The sequence below is a fragment of the Macaca thibetana genome, chromosome 12, assembly GCF_024542745.1.
Source record: "Macaca thibetana thibetana isolate TM-01 chromosome 12, ASM2454274v1, whole genome shotgun sequence".
Lineage (NCBI taxonomy): Eukaryota > Metazoa > Chordata > Mammalia > Primates > Cercopithecidae > Macaca > Macaca thibetana.
In genome coordinates, this window is record NC_065589.1 from 35870467 (window position 1) to 35884802 (window position 14336).

The following is a 14336-nucleotide window of genomic DNA, read 5'->3' on the forward strand; positions in this document are numbered from 1 at the left end:
TGGCTCACGCCTATAATTCCAGCACTTCTGGGAGGCCAAGGCAGACAGATCACCTGAGGTCGGAAGTTTGAGACCAACCTGATCAACATGGAGAAATCCCGTCTCTATTAAAAATACAAAAAAATTAGCTGGGTGTGGTGGCACGTGCCTGTAATCCCAGCTACCCGGGAGGCTGAGGCAGGAGAATCACTTGAACCTGGGAAGCGGAGGTTGCAGTGAGCCGAGATCACACCATTGCACTCCAGCCTGGGCAACAAGAGCAAAACTCTGTGGCAAAAAAAAAAAAGAGAAAAGAAAAGAAGGGAATTTGGGCAAGATAAAAAATATCAGAGCTTAGTCCTCAGGACAAAGCACAAAATAGATGGGGTCAGGCTTAGAGAATTAATCCAGCTGTAACATGAGCCCTGTAGGGGATTATCAACAGCCCAAATCACTGTCCTGACAAGCGTGGTGAACTCAGTCCCACCTAGACAGTGTCTCTCTAGATATCTGAGTGGCAGCACTATTATTGCATTGGCCCAATTGGTGTTAAGCACCACTTAAGATCTCAGGGCACCAAGGCCCTTGTCAGAACTGAGGAAAACTGTAAGATCTGTCACGAAGGAGATGGCAGCTTTCCAGGGTGGAGGAAGAGAAGCCAAATTGTAGAGTGTGTATTCCTGAGACTACTCGCATCAGAACAGTTTAAGTTGCTAATTACAGTTTTAGGTTCTTAGACCTCTACCTGAACAAATCATAAGCTTATGCAGATTAAAGAACTTTAGTTATGATAAAAGAGAGAAAATGGGGTTGATTTAAGGTTGTTTTGCAGACCATTTGTTGAATAAGCATAGAATCAAATATAACCAATTACAGTGTTTTCCACATTTTGAGAAACATTTCCATATGCTTAGGTGGATTGTAAAAAACATACAGTGATTAATGAAATCAATTTAATCACTAGCATTTTTCTCACTGAAATAGAATGAAATTGATAAGAAAACAGTAAGGAGACCAGATTTTTTCCCCCAATGAACTAGAATAGAATAGAAAGAAAAAGGCAAGTAGAAAAAACAAGAAAAGGGTAAGTAGGACTAGATTAGTGTATTAGTCAGGGTTCCCTAGAGAGGTAGAACTAATAGGATATATAAATATATATAATATATAATTATATATTATATTTTTTATATTTTATAATATATAATTATACATTGTATATTTATAAATATATAATTTATAATTTATATATTATATATTTATATATTATATATATATAAAGGGGAGTTTATTAAGTAATAACTTACATGATCAAAAGGTCCCACATTAGGCTGTCTGCAAGCTTGAGGAGCAAGGAGAGCCAGACCGAGTCTCAAAACTGAAGAACTTGGAGTCCAATGTTTGAGGGCAGGAAGCATCCAGCATGGGAGAGAGATGTAGGCTGCGAGGCTGGGCAGTTCTCACCTTTTCACATTTTTCTTCCTGCTTTATATTTGCTGGCAGCTGATTAGATTGTGCCCACCAGATTAAGGGTGGGTCTGTCTTCCCTAGCCCACTGACTCAAATGTTAATCTCCTTTGGCAACACCCTCACAGACGCACCCAGGATCAATACTTCGCATCCTTCAATCCCGTCAAGTTGACACTCAGTATCAACCATCACAAATTCACCCCTTGTCAACTTAAACCCATACACATCTCCTGAGATCATACATAATCTTCAAATAAAGACAATAATAAGGTCATAATTATGCCTAACATAATACAACTATCCTTCATACAACTGGAAACGCACTAATTTCCAACCCAAATACTGTTACATAAAGTTAACAATACTTAAAATGGTAATATGAAGTCAATAAATCTTATTTCACATGATAAAACAAAAGGAAATAAAATGAAGATATTTTCTAAGTGTATACATGCACAAACATGTTTTTAACAAAAGGAGGAAACACTCATGACATTTACAGTCCTCATTTCTGCAGCTGGTCACATGGTTGTAGCTGGTATTAATGACTATCTTCTACTACACATTCTATATTCTCTTTGCCTTCAGCAAGCACCTCAGCAGGTCGTAGTTTTCTCCCTGGTGGAGCGACCCAAGCCTTCATTCCTGAGGGGTCTGGACCATTTGTAGTCCTGCCTGGATTGGGCTATTGTAGTTTCCCACTGGCCTTAATCACAGGGCATATTAATACTAAGATAGGCCCTAATGAATCTCCTGTATTCCATGCATACTCTTCCTTACCTCCATTATGGAATAGTAAACTGATTTCATCTTGATAGTCTGGGTCAGTCACCCCAGCTAACACTGTAACTCCTTTCTTAGCCTGTTGACTGAAAGGTAGGAGGAGCCCAAAGTGTCCAGGTGGCAATCTTAACTTCCAGTTTAATGGAATGGTTGTATCTCCTGGTGACAGTGTTCTTCCCTCTGGAACTAAGACCTCTAGGCCAGCAGAACATAATGTCGCAGGAACAGGAAGCAAAAATGTTGCTAATGGATCACTAGAGGTGACGGTGAGTGGTGCCATTTCCACTTCCACCCCTTGATTCCTAGACCTGTGATTCCTGGCTATGGGAGAAACAGTATCATATATTGGATGCTGATTCAGATCATACACGGCCTTCTGGAGAACTTTGCCCCAGCCCTGCAAAGTATTGTCACCTAGTTGGCATTGTAACTGTGACTTCAAAAGGCCATTCCACCGTTCTATCAATCCAGCTGCTTCAGGACGATGGAGAACATGGTAAGGCCAGCGAATTGCATGAGCCTGAACACACTGCCCCACTTCTTTAGCTGTAAAGTGAGTGCCTTGGTCAGAGGCAATGCTGTGTGGAATACCATGCCAGTGGATAAGGCTTTCCATTAGTCCATGGATGGTAGTCATGGCAGAAGCAGTGTGTGTAGGATAGGCAAACCTATATTTGGTGTAAGCATCTATTCCAGTGAGGACAAACCTCTGCCCTTTCCATGAAGGAAGAGGTCCAGTATAATCAACCTGCCACCAGGTAGCTGGCTGATCACCCCGAGGAATGGTGCCATATCGAGGGCTCAGTGTTGGTCTCTGCTGCTGGCAAATGGGGCACTCAGCAGTGGCTGTAGCCACATCAGCCTTGGTGAGTGGAAGTCCATATTGCTGAGCCCATGCGTAACCTCCATCCCTGCCACCATGGCCGCTTTGTTCATGGGCCCATCGGGCAATGACAGAAGTGGCTGGGGAAGAAGGCTCAGTGGTGTCTACAGAACAGGTCATCCTATCCACTTGATTATCAAAATACTCCTCTGCTGAGGTCACCCGTTGGTGAGCACTCACATAGGATGCAAATATCTTCAGTTTTTGACCATTCAGAGAGGTCCATCCACATACCTCTTCCCAAATTTCTTTGTCACCAATTTTCCAGTCATGCTTTTTCCAAGTCCCTGACCATCCAGCTAAACCACTGGCTGCAGCCCATGAATCAGTATATAATTGCACATCTAGCTATTTTTCCTTCCATGCAAAGTGCACGTTACACTGCTCGAAGTTCTGCCCACTGGGAAGATTTCCCTTCACCGCTGTCCTTCAGGGATGTCCTGGAAAGGGGCTGTAGTGCTGCAGCTGTCCACTTTCGGGTGGTGCCTGCATCTCGTGCAGAACCGTCTGTGAACCAGGCCCTAGTCTTCAATTCCTCTGTCACCTGATCATAGGGAACTCCCCATGAGGCCATCAGTGCAGGCTGGGGAAGAGAAGGCAGGGTGGCAGGAGTGGAGACCATGGGCATTTGAGCCACTTCCTCGTGGAACATACTTATGCCTCCAGGACATACTTGAGCCCAATCACATATATACCACTTCCATTTGATGATGGAATGCTGCTGAGCATGACCCACTTTATTGCTAGATGGGTCAGAAAGCACCCAGTTCACGACAGGCAGTTCAGGTCACATGGTGACTTGATGACCCATAGTCAAATGTTCAGTTTCCACCAAAGCCCAGCAACAGGCCAAGAGCTGTCTCTCAAAGGGACAATAGTTATCTGCAGAAGATGGCAGAGCCTTGCTCCAAAATCCTAGAGGCCTCTACTGTGATTCACCTATGGGGGCCTGCCAAAGGCTCCAGACAGCATCCCTATCTATCACTGACATCTCAAGCACCATTGGATCTGCTGGGTCATATGGCCCAAGTGGCAGAGCAGCTTGCACAGCAGCCTGGATCTGTTGCAGAGCCGTCTCCTGTTCTGGACCCCACTCAAAACTGGCAGCCAGCCTTTCAGGTCACTCAATAAATGAGTGGAAGTAACACACCCAAATGAGGAATGTGTTGCCTCCAAAATCCAAATAGGACCACTAGGCATTATGCCTCTTTCTTGTTTGTAGGAGGGGCCAAATGCAGCAACTTATCCTTCACCTTAGAAGGAGTATCTCCATAGACCCCACACCACTGGACCCCTAGAAATTTTACTGAAGTAGAAGGTCCCTGAATTTTAGTCAAATTTATTTCTTATCTTCCGGCATGTAAATGTCTCACCAATAAGTCCAGTGTGTTTGCTACTTCTTGCTCAATGGATCTAGTCAGCATAATGTCATCAGTGTAATGAACCAGTGCGATATCTTGTGGAAGTGAAAAGTGATCAAGGTCGCTCCGAATAAGATTATGACACAAAGCCTGGGAGTTGATATACCCCTGAGGTAGGACAGTAAAGGTACATTGCTGGCCTTGTCAACTGAAGGCAAATTGCTTCTGGTGGGCCTTATGGACAGGAATGGAGAAAAAGGCATTTTTTGAGTCAATGGCTGCATACCAGATACCAGGAGATGTGTTAATTTGCTCAAGCAATGAGCATCTGGTACAGGCAGCTGCAACTGGAGTTACCACTTAGTTAAGCTTACGATAATCTACCGTCATTCTCCAAGATCCATCTGTCTTCTGCACAGGCCAAATGGTAGAGTTGAACGCGGATGTGGTGGGAATGACCACCCCTGCATCTTTCAAGTCCTTGATAGTGGCACTAATCTCTGCGATCCCTCTAGAGATATGTTATTGTTTTTGATATACTATTTTTCTAGGTAGAGGCAGCCCTGATGGCTTCCATTTGGCCTTTTCCATCATAATAGCCCTCACCCTACCAGTCAGGGAGCCAATGTGGGGTTTCTGCCAGCTGCTAAGTATGTCTATGCCAATTATGCATTCCGGCACTGGGGAAATGACCACAGGATGAGTCCAGGGACCCACTGGACCCTCTGTAAGTCAGACCTGAGCTGAAATTCCATGAATTACCTGACCTCCATAAGCCCCTACTTTAACTGGAAGACCACAATTATGTTTTGGATCCCCTGGAATCAATGTCAGCTCAGAGCCAGTGTCCAGTAGTCCTTGAAATGTCTGATTATGTCCCTTTCCCTATTGCACAGTTACTCTGGTAAATGGTCAGAGGTCTCTTTGGGGAAAGATGGGAGAAAGATTCACTGCATAAATTGTCAGTAATATAGTGGGGTCCTCCCTCAAGGGGGATCGGTCTCCCCTTCATTCAAAGGGTTCAGGGTCTGTAAACTGGCTCAAATCTGGAAATTGATTGAGGGGCCATGATTCTCTGTTTTATAATTCAAATGAGTCTTTTATCTATTCAGCCTAGAAGTTTTCTCCATATATAAATTAAGTAGGAATGCAGTAGGCTTCCTGTCAATTTCACTTCTAGGAACACCATGATTAATTAGCCAATGCCAGAGCTCTACACAAGTCAGACTATTCTGATTGCTGCTTTGTCTCTGCTGTCCATTATGGCAGTTATACCCACCTTAGCTTTTTTTTTTTTTCTTCTTTTGAGATGGAGTCTGGCTCTGTTGCCCAGGCTGGAATGCAGTGGCATGATTTCAGCTCACTGCAAGCTCCGCCTCCCAGGTTCATGCCATTCTCCTGCCTCAGCCTACCAAGTAGCTGGGACTACAGGTGCCTGCCACCATGCCCAGCTAATGTTTTGTGTTTTTAGTAGAGACAGGGTTTCACCATGTTAGCCAGGCTGGTCACAATCTCCTGACCTTGTGATCCACCCACCTTGGACTCCCAAAGTGCTGGGATTACAGGTGTGAGCCACCGCGCCCGGCCCCACCTTGCCTTTGACGGTTAGTTAAGTGCCACAACTTGGCCCCTGCCACCTTGGGATCCAGTTATTCCCAATGTATTTAAGTTTTGTAGTTGAGTGACTATGGTTCCCACTGTTAGATCTGACATACAGAGTAGAACAATTACGGGGCTCTTCAAAGATGCAGGTGCTACCCTCACAAATCTATTTCACAAGGCATTGGTCAAGGGTATATCTTCTGTACCCTCCCAGCTGGGATGAGTAGGTCTAAAGTGACTAATCCACTCCACCATGCCAATCTCCCTAAGCCTTTGGATCCCTTCCATTAAACCAAGGGAGATCAGGCATTTCCATCTCACTCACAGTGGGCCATCTTTTAATCCATATTTCAGCTAACCAAGCAAATAAACTACTAGAACCTTTTTTAACTTCCTGAGCTGCAACATTAAATGCAGAGTCCCTACTTAGTGGTCCCAAGTCAATAAATTCAGCCTGATCCAACTCTATGTTCCTTCCACTATTATCCCATACCCTTAATATCCATTCCCATGCCTGTTCTCCAGATTTCTGTTTATATAAATTAGAGACATCAACTGGGTGCAGTGGCTCACGCCTGTAATCCCAGCACTTTGGGAGGCCGACGTAGGCGGATCACAAGGTCAGGAGATCGAGACCATCCTGGCTAACATGGTGAAACCCTGTCTCTACTAAAAATACAAAAAAAAAAAAAAATTAACTGGGCTTGGTGGCAGGCACCTGTAGTCCCAGCTACTCAGGAGGCTGAGACAGGAGAATGGCGTGAACCCAGAAGGCAGAGCTTGCTGCACTCCAGCCTGGGTGACCGAGCAAGACTCTGTCTCAGAAAAAAAAAAAAAAAAAAAAAAATTAGAGACATCAAGCAGCTCTTTTTGAGTGTAGCACACTTCTTCATGGGTCATACTCTCAATCTCACCTCTAGAGGCCCACTGAGACTTTAGTTATAGGTCTAGAAACAAACAAGGGTGTTAGGGGTGGCTCCTGAAGAGAATCAACATTATCTTGCCTGGCAACTGCCTCAGGGGAGGCCATCACTCTTGCCTCAGGAAGCACACAGGGTTTATCTCCTCAGACAAAGGTGGAAAGACTGATGACAGCATGGGTCGGGGAGGGGATGTTGCCGCTACTGGTATGGGGAAGCTGTTCCTTCTGGCAAAAAAGTTCATCAGAGTTTACAAACTCAGTATCCCCAGCTTCATCAGGGTTCTCCCACATGTCTCCTTCCCAAGTTGCAGGGTCCCATTCTTTTCCAATTAATGCCCTCACTTTAACAGGAGACAACTGGCAAGGCTGTGCATGCACCTTTCACTGCACCTTTCAGCCACTCACATGATAAGAGCTTGTGTCTGTTTTTCCACAATTTCAGCTATTTCTCTACAGGAGATAAGACTCACTTAGGGCAATCTTTGCAGATTTGCGGCTCAGCTTCTGTAGCCAGGAGACAGAATCTCTGAGTTCATCATTTTCTTTCATCACTTTGTCTACTGAACTTAGGAGCAACTAACCAGCTTCATTATGTTCCCTTGTTCACCACATATGGTCAAAGGTATTATGTATAGAGTCATTAAACTCCCTGCCTCTCATGAGCAGTGAATCAGGAGTGTCAAATGCATTTATTTTGTGTAACTCATTAAACAGTTCATGCCAAGGACTATCAGTGTTCTCCATACTATTAGAAGTAGAGTCCTTAGCATTTGGGGGTCTAATCATACTAACCAGCCAACTCCAGAAACCCAAAAACCAACAAAAGAACTCCATCCTTAATATTCTGTTTCTCTAGAACCACTCCTGGTACCAAAATCTATATAGTCAAGGTTCCCTAGAGGGACAGAACTAATAGGATACATATGTATAAATAAAGGGGACTTTGTTAAGTATTAACTTACATGATCCAAGGTCCCACAATAGGCTGTCTGCAAGCTTGAGGAGCAAGGAGAGCCAGTCCACATCTCAAAACTGAAAAACTTGGAGTCCAATGTTTGAGGGCAGGAAGCATCCAGCATGGGAGAAAAATGAAGGCTGGGAGGCTGGGCAGTTCTCACCTTTTCACATTTTTCTTCCTGCTTTATATTTGCTGACAGGTGATTAGATTGTGCCCACCAGATTAAGGGTGGGTCTGTCTTCCCCAGCCCACTGACTCAAATGTTAATCTCCTTTGGCAACACCCTCACAGACACACCTAGGATCAATACTTTGCATCCTTCAATCCAATCAAGTTGGCACTCAGTATTAACCATCACAATTAGAAAAGGATAAGTATTATTTCATGTAATTTTGTTTCATTAATATGTACACAAATGTGCACACTGGACTATAATGTAAAATATGTCTTTTATTGTGGGTCATAGTCACTGAAGTTTGAAAAACATTGACTTAGAACATCTCATGACCTAGTCAGGTTGTTGGTTATATTCTAAATCCAGCATGTTTAATTTAATTTTGATTTCAGAACATAAAGATCTAGTCCCTCATGAAGAAAAAAATCCAGTTATGTCAGACGGTAAGTCAGTGGGGTTATAAACAGTGTCTATATTGCTAATAATCATGACTCATATTGTCCAGTTGTTAGGGAATAATGTTATGGCCTAGCAACCAAAGCAAGTCTTAAATAACTTCATATGCTTCACAGACACTTTGAAATGGGCACAAAAATGTCAACTTTTTTTTTTTAATCACTCAAACTGCTTCCTTGTCATATTCACCTCAAACTCTCCCAAAATACTCTAACTTCAGCTCCAGTCCCTTGTGTCTGTTGCTTCTCACCTTTCCCTTTTCTTCTCAATTCTTTATTATGAAGCCCAAAATAACCAATATGGCAAGACAGCATCTTTCTCAGAAGACAGGTGAGAGGAAGATACTGAGAAGGCCAAGTTAGAATTCTCCTTAACAGGGAAAATCTGGGAATTTTTATCTCATTATGTGTATATATATATATATCTCATCATATATATATAATTTATAATGTATTACATAAATACACACACATATATATGCTGTTGACCCATGAACAGCATGAGTTTGAACTGTGCAGGTCCACTTATTACGCAGATTTTCTTCCACCTCTGCCATCCCTAAGACAGCAAGACCAACGCCTCCTCTTTCCTCCTACTCCTCCCCAGCCTTGTCAACATAAAGAAAATGAGGATAAAGAACCTTATCATGATCTATTTCCACTTAATGAATAGTAAATATATTTTCTCTTCCTTATGATTTTCTTAATAACATTTTCTTTTCTCTAGCTTTTATTGTTAGAATGCAGTATATGATACATACAACATACAAAATATATGTTAATCAACTGTTTTGTTATCGGCAAGACTTCTGGTCAACAGTGGGCTATTAGTTAAGTTTTGGGGGGAGTCAAAAGTTGTATGTAGATAATTGATGACACAGAGGAATGGTGTCCTTAATCTCCAGATTGTTCAAGGGTCAAGTGTATACATATAATGTGAGTGCTTGCACATATTTATGTAGAGGACTGTATTTTTTCTAAAGCTGCCTATACAAACCGTATATCCAAAAAATAATAATTTAGTCTGTTTCCATTTTTACAACTTCACCTGAAACTGTCTATTTAGAAGGAAGCTAGCAATCATTGAGAAGTTGCCTAGTGGTTTATGGGGGCCAGGGAAGGAGGCTTCATAGGGATGTTGGTAGAAAGATGCTATCCTGAGCAGTTGACTGAACATCTGCTTGTTCATATTGTCCACTCAGAACATGGATAAGTCATCATCATGGTTGAGACTTTATATAACAGTGGTCTGGCATCTTGTAACTCCTAGGAGAGCAATGCATTCAGAGAAACTTCAGAGTGGAAGGAACAAGATAGAAGAAAATGAAAATAACTGCAAAAATTATTGCGCTTTACATAGTAAAAACTATTCTTTTAACTCTATTTGCAGCAGCATATTTTCTAAATCAGATTCCTCAAACCACCTTTGAAAAGCCACAGAGTCTTGAGTTCCTAAATGGTAGGTGGTAGACAAAACATTAACTAATATTTTCTTGTTCTACAAGTGGAACTGGGTAGTAGAGGATCAAGTTTCCTTGCAATACTATTCTTGTCAAACCCTCCCCACTTCCCACATTCCCCAGGGACCCAGCCTTGGTTGCTTACTCTCCTGGATCCTAGCTTCCCACTTTTTTTTTTTTTTTTTTTTTTTTTTTTTTTAAAGACAGGGTCTGCTCTGTTGCCCAGGCTGAAGTGCAGTGGTACAGTCACAGCTCACTGCAACCTCAGCCTCCTAGACTTGTGATCCTCTCAACTCAGCCCCTCAGGTAATTGGGACCACAGGCATGCACCACCACACCCAACTAATTTTTAAATTTTTTTTTTTTTTGTAGATCTAGGGTATCACAGTGTTGCCCAGGCTGGTCTCAAACTCCTGGACCCAAGTGACCATCCACTTTGGCCTTCTAAAGTGCTAGAATTACAGGCATGAGCCACCTGCCTGGCCTGCTTCCCACTTTTGCAACCAAACCTTTGAGAACCTAATCCTTCCCTCAAGATGAATCAGTAAGGAAATTGACACAAGGAATCTGCATGTCCAGAGTTCCCAAGTATATAACTGAGTTGAAAACAAAGCTGATGTAGGTTTCTTTGTGGTTGACCAGTCAGGATATTCACCCAAGCCCCCACCCTTTTATTTAAATGTCCAATAAAAGGTGCATGAACAAAATCTCATGCACCTTTCATTCTGAAATGTATGGTATGATGGACTTAAGAATGGGGCTAATCGGGAGAATTAGAATTGGTGCATAGAGGAGCAGCAAAGCCAAGAGCAGAAATGGAGCTGACAACATAGCTGCATACACGATTTGGAATGAAAAGCAAGGTGCCAGGAGAGAGCACATAAAATAGCTTGTGGCCAGGGAAGAGGCCACAGTTAGTTTTGCTATATGAAAATACCTAGCTATGATCTCGTGGCTTTATTTCCCCATAGAATCACTCTCACGCATGAACTTTCTCAGCTACTGAATCATGAATACAGGAATCCAGCAAACAAAAAAGCTAATAAAAACATATGCTACTAACATGTTTTGGAAATAGTTATATATTTTCATTTCTTTTCCTTTTACAGGCTTTGAAGGCAAAACTGTGGAATCCTAACAGATCAAATTGGATGAAATACATAATTACTTGGTAGCATAATAAATATAGAAAGAATTTACATAAATGTCTATATTGAAGGAAGAATAATTTGAAAGATTTATGTCAGTCTTAGATAATACCATGCAAGGCAATTAAATCACTGTGACAACATAAAAGTCAGAGTTCAGTTATTTTGCGTTACTTGTATCCACTCATGTTTGTTTAATAATAATTGCATTTTCTCAGAAATATTTTGGTGTCAAATGCTATCTTTTATACTACATTAAAATAGAGTTGTCAGTCATTGCATCTGCCCATACATCTTCTGAGAGAACCTGCTTCCTTCCACCAGCCATACCTAAGACCTGCACCTAAGTGACCATGTTTGCTCAAATGTCCTCACCACCTTGGTCTCAACTAATTAAGCCAAACAGATGTACCTCACTCAAGGATAACCAATCATATTTTCTCTCTCTCTCTCAAAAAAAATTGAACTGAGACCAATGAGTAAGTTGGTGACTGGGTCAGGTTGATGGCAGTGAACTATGTGCCTGTGAGCTCTTCAGAGCTAGTTGGGTTCACCACCTTCATAAGACCTGCCTCTGTACCATTTTTCCCTGGATGTGCTTTGTTTAAGTGTCTGTATAATAAATCACACTTTTTTAAAGCTCAGATTGAATAGGTTTCTGCTCCTTGACAACAGATATGGCCTGAATAAAATGAATTTTGAAAGAAAAGCATAATATTTTTACTATATAATTGCATGGTTTAAGTAAAAATTACAGTCTTTTATTAAAGCAGTAATAGCCAAACCAGTATGCTCAGATATTTTCCAGCTAATAAGACCCTTTACAAATGCCAATTAGGAACTTTTGAAAGCCCAGGAGTCATGTGAAAAGCTGCTGATATCTGTGCTTTCTCTGTATGCTTAATAACTCTTAAGATATGAATCATATTCTGAAAATTCAGGGAAATTGCAGATGCATCTTCTGCATTGCTTCTGCACCATTATAATGCAATGGGTAGTTTCAAACCCATTACTGACTTTTGCTTGTTTCCAAAGTCAGCACTTCATGTGATGTTATTGTGAAGAAAGCTTAATATCTGTGTTAAGGACATTGATTTTGTGCCCTAATCCTACCAATACCATTGCCTGACTTTGTGGGGTCCTCAACCCAAGGAATGTGACCACAGAGAACAATACCTGGATGGAAAATCAAATGGCGCTTCTCACAGAGCTGAGCACATGGCGATTTTGCCCCTCAACATGCAGGGCTTCTTATGAGAAAACTAAGCAAGATTGGAAACCGTGATTCAGACCAAGAAGCGTAAGCTAAACTTCCTGCTCCATATCCCTTGAATCAGTCATGTGACTCACTTGTTACCCATAACCAGATAGAAAGGCTGGAACAAAGAACACAACCACGAATACATCATCTTTCAATGTAGTGGCCTGCCTCTTAGTGATTTTCTTCCCATGAGTGCCAAGTTGTGAACAATGAGATAATGAGCTTCTTCTCCAATTGGTGGACATCTAGGAGAGGGCTAGAGGAGATCTAGACAGAGTTCTGTCCCTTTTTGGGACATACTCATCCCCATCCCCAGAAGTCTGTACTTCCAGCATGAATATGAACTGCCATATGTTTGGACCACCATAGGATGACAAGAATGCTCTAGAATAGACTCCTATAGGAGAGTAGAATGGATTGATTTTAATCACCATATCTACTACCACACATTTGTCCCAAATTAATATATGGAATTATACTGGGAGGAAAGTGTTAAGTGTTTGCTATTTATTTAGAAATAATAATGATGCCACTTCAAAAATATTTTTCAGGGTGATCTGGTTTGACTCTGTGTCTCCACCCAAATTTCATCTTGTAGCTCCCATAATTCCCATGTGTTGTGGGAGGGATCCGGTGGGAGATAATGGAATCATGCGGGCGGGTCTTTCATGCTGTTCTCATGATAGTGAATAAGTCTCACAAGATCTGATGGCTTTAAAAATGAGAGTTTGCCTGCACAACCTCTTTCTTTGCCTGCCGCCATCCACGTAAGATGTGACTTGTTCCTCCTTGCTGTCCACTATGATTGAGAGGCCTCCCCACCCTGTGGAACTGTGAGTTCAATTAAACCTCTTTCTTTTGTAAATTGCCCAGCCTCGGGTATGTCTTTATCAGGAACATGAAAATGGACTAATACATGGGGCACAGGGAGTTGTTTTTGGTTTTTTTTGTGGTTTTTTTTTGTGTGTGTTTTTTTTTTTGACTGATGCACTAGTTCTCATGGTAGCCTGTTATATATAATAGACCAACTTGGGAAATCTCAAGTCTGATTTTCCCGTTAAAAGTAACTTTAATGTGAGGTTATTGTAAGTAGTTTCTCTATGTTGTTAAAGCTATCATGGTAAAGCCATGAGGGAGGAATATTCTGTAGAAAAATTAGAGTATTGTTTGGAGAAAGGCATTATGTGTATAAAGTAATTAATTGGTCACTGAAATATGAGTTAAGCATCTATAAATCTTTGTAGCTATAGCAAGCACTATTAGTTGCCCTCCTTACAGCCCGGCTTCATTCTTGTGACCAACAGAAGTCTGATTTTGTTGGGATGGCTGATGGGCCCAATAAATGGTAAGATCTAATTTAGTCCCATTTGCCAGTGATTGGTCTAGGGGTAGGCATATGGCCCAGTTTTGGACACTGATAGATAAGTGTTCTGGAGGCCTGCATGAGAGAGAGAGAATAAATGGTATGCAAGGAGAAAGCACTTTGGCTCCCACCTACTTCCTTCCTGCTTAAATGCTGTCCTACTGAGATGTAATGCTCACAGCTTCAGCAACCATTTTGTAGCCATGAGAAGAGACATCACCAGCATAGGAGGGTAGCAGTAAAGAAAGACAGAAAAAGCCTGGCGCCTAATCCTGAGGCCTTGATGACTTCAAAGAGCCTCTGAACCAACCCTGGATCAACTCCAGAACTTCTGTCTAACAAACAATAAATAACACTAGGTTTTAAGTCCATGTTAATGATGGGTTCTATTACTTATAGACAATGGCTGCATACTTACATATGTGGCTATATATGCTTATAGCTAACAGCTATTTAACTTAATAGAGAAATACCTTTCAACTATTCGTTTTAAGTGAAATAATAAGGAATATATTTAGA

At 41.7% G+C, this 14336-nt stretch overlaps 1 protein-coding gene across 17 annotated transcripts in view; it reads left to right on the top strand.

Annotated features, from left to right (window-relative positions):
• The window catches only part of MDH1B (malate dehydrogenase 1B), a 39013-nt gene extending 27680 nt beyond the window's left edge, over positions 1 to 11333 (top strand). For 5 of the 17 annotated variants that reach the window (XM_050752228.1, XM_050752232.1, XM_050752230.1 and 2 more), the window contains 3 exons: positions 8523 to 8573; positions 9976 to 10044; positions 11155 to 11333. In XM_050752228.1, coding sequence (XP_050608185.1) covers positions 8523 to 8573; positions 9976 to 10044; positions 11155 to 11183 — 149 coding nt within the window. In that variant the 3' untranslated portion in view covers positions 11184 to 11333. Of the gene's footprint in view, positions 1 to 8522; positions 8574 to 9975; positions 10045 to 11154 lie in introns of those variants that run through there. The other 12 variants (XM_050752229.1, XM_050752233.1, XM_050752237.1 and 9 more) reach the window with 7 other exon arrangements.
• Positions 11334 to 14336: the final 3003 nt, after the last annotated feature.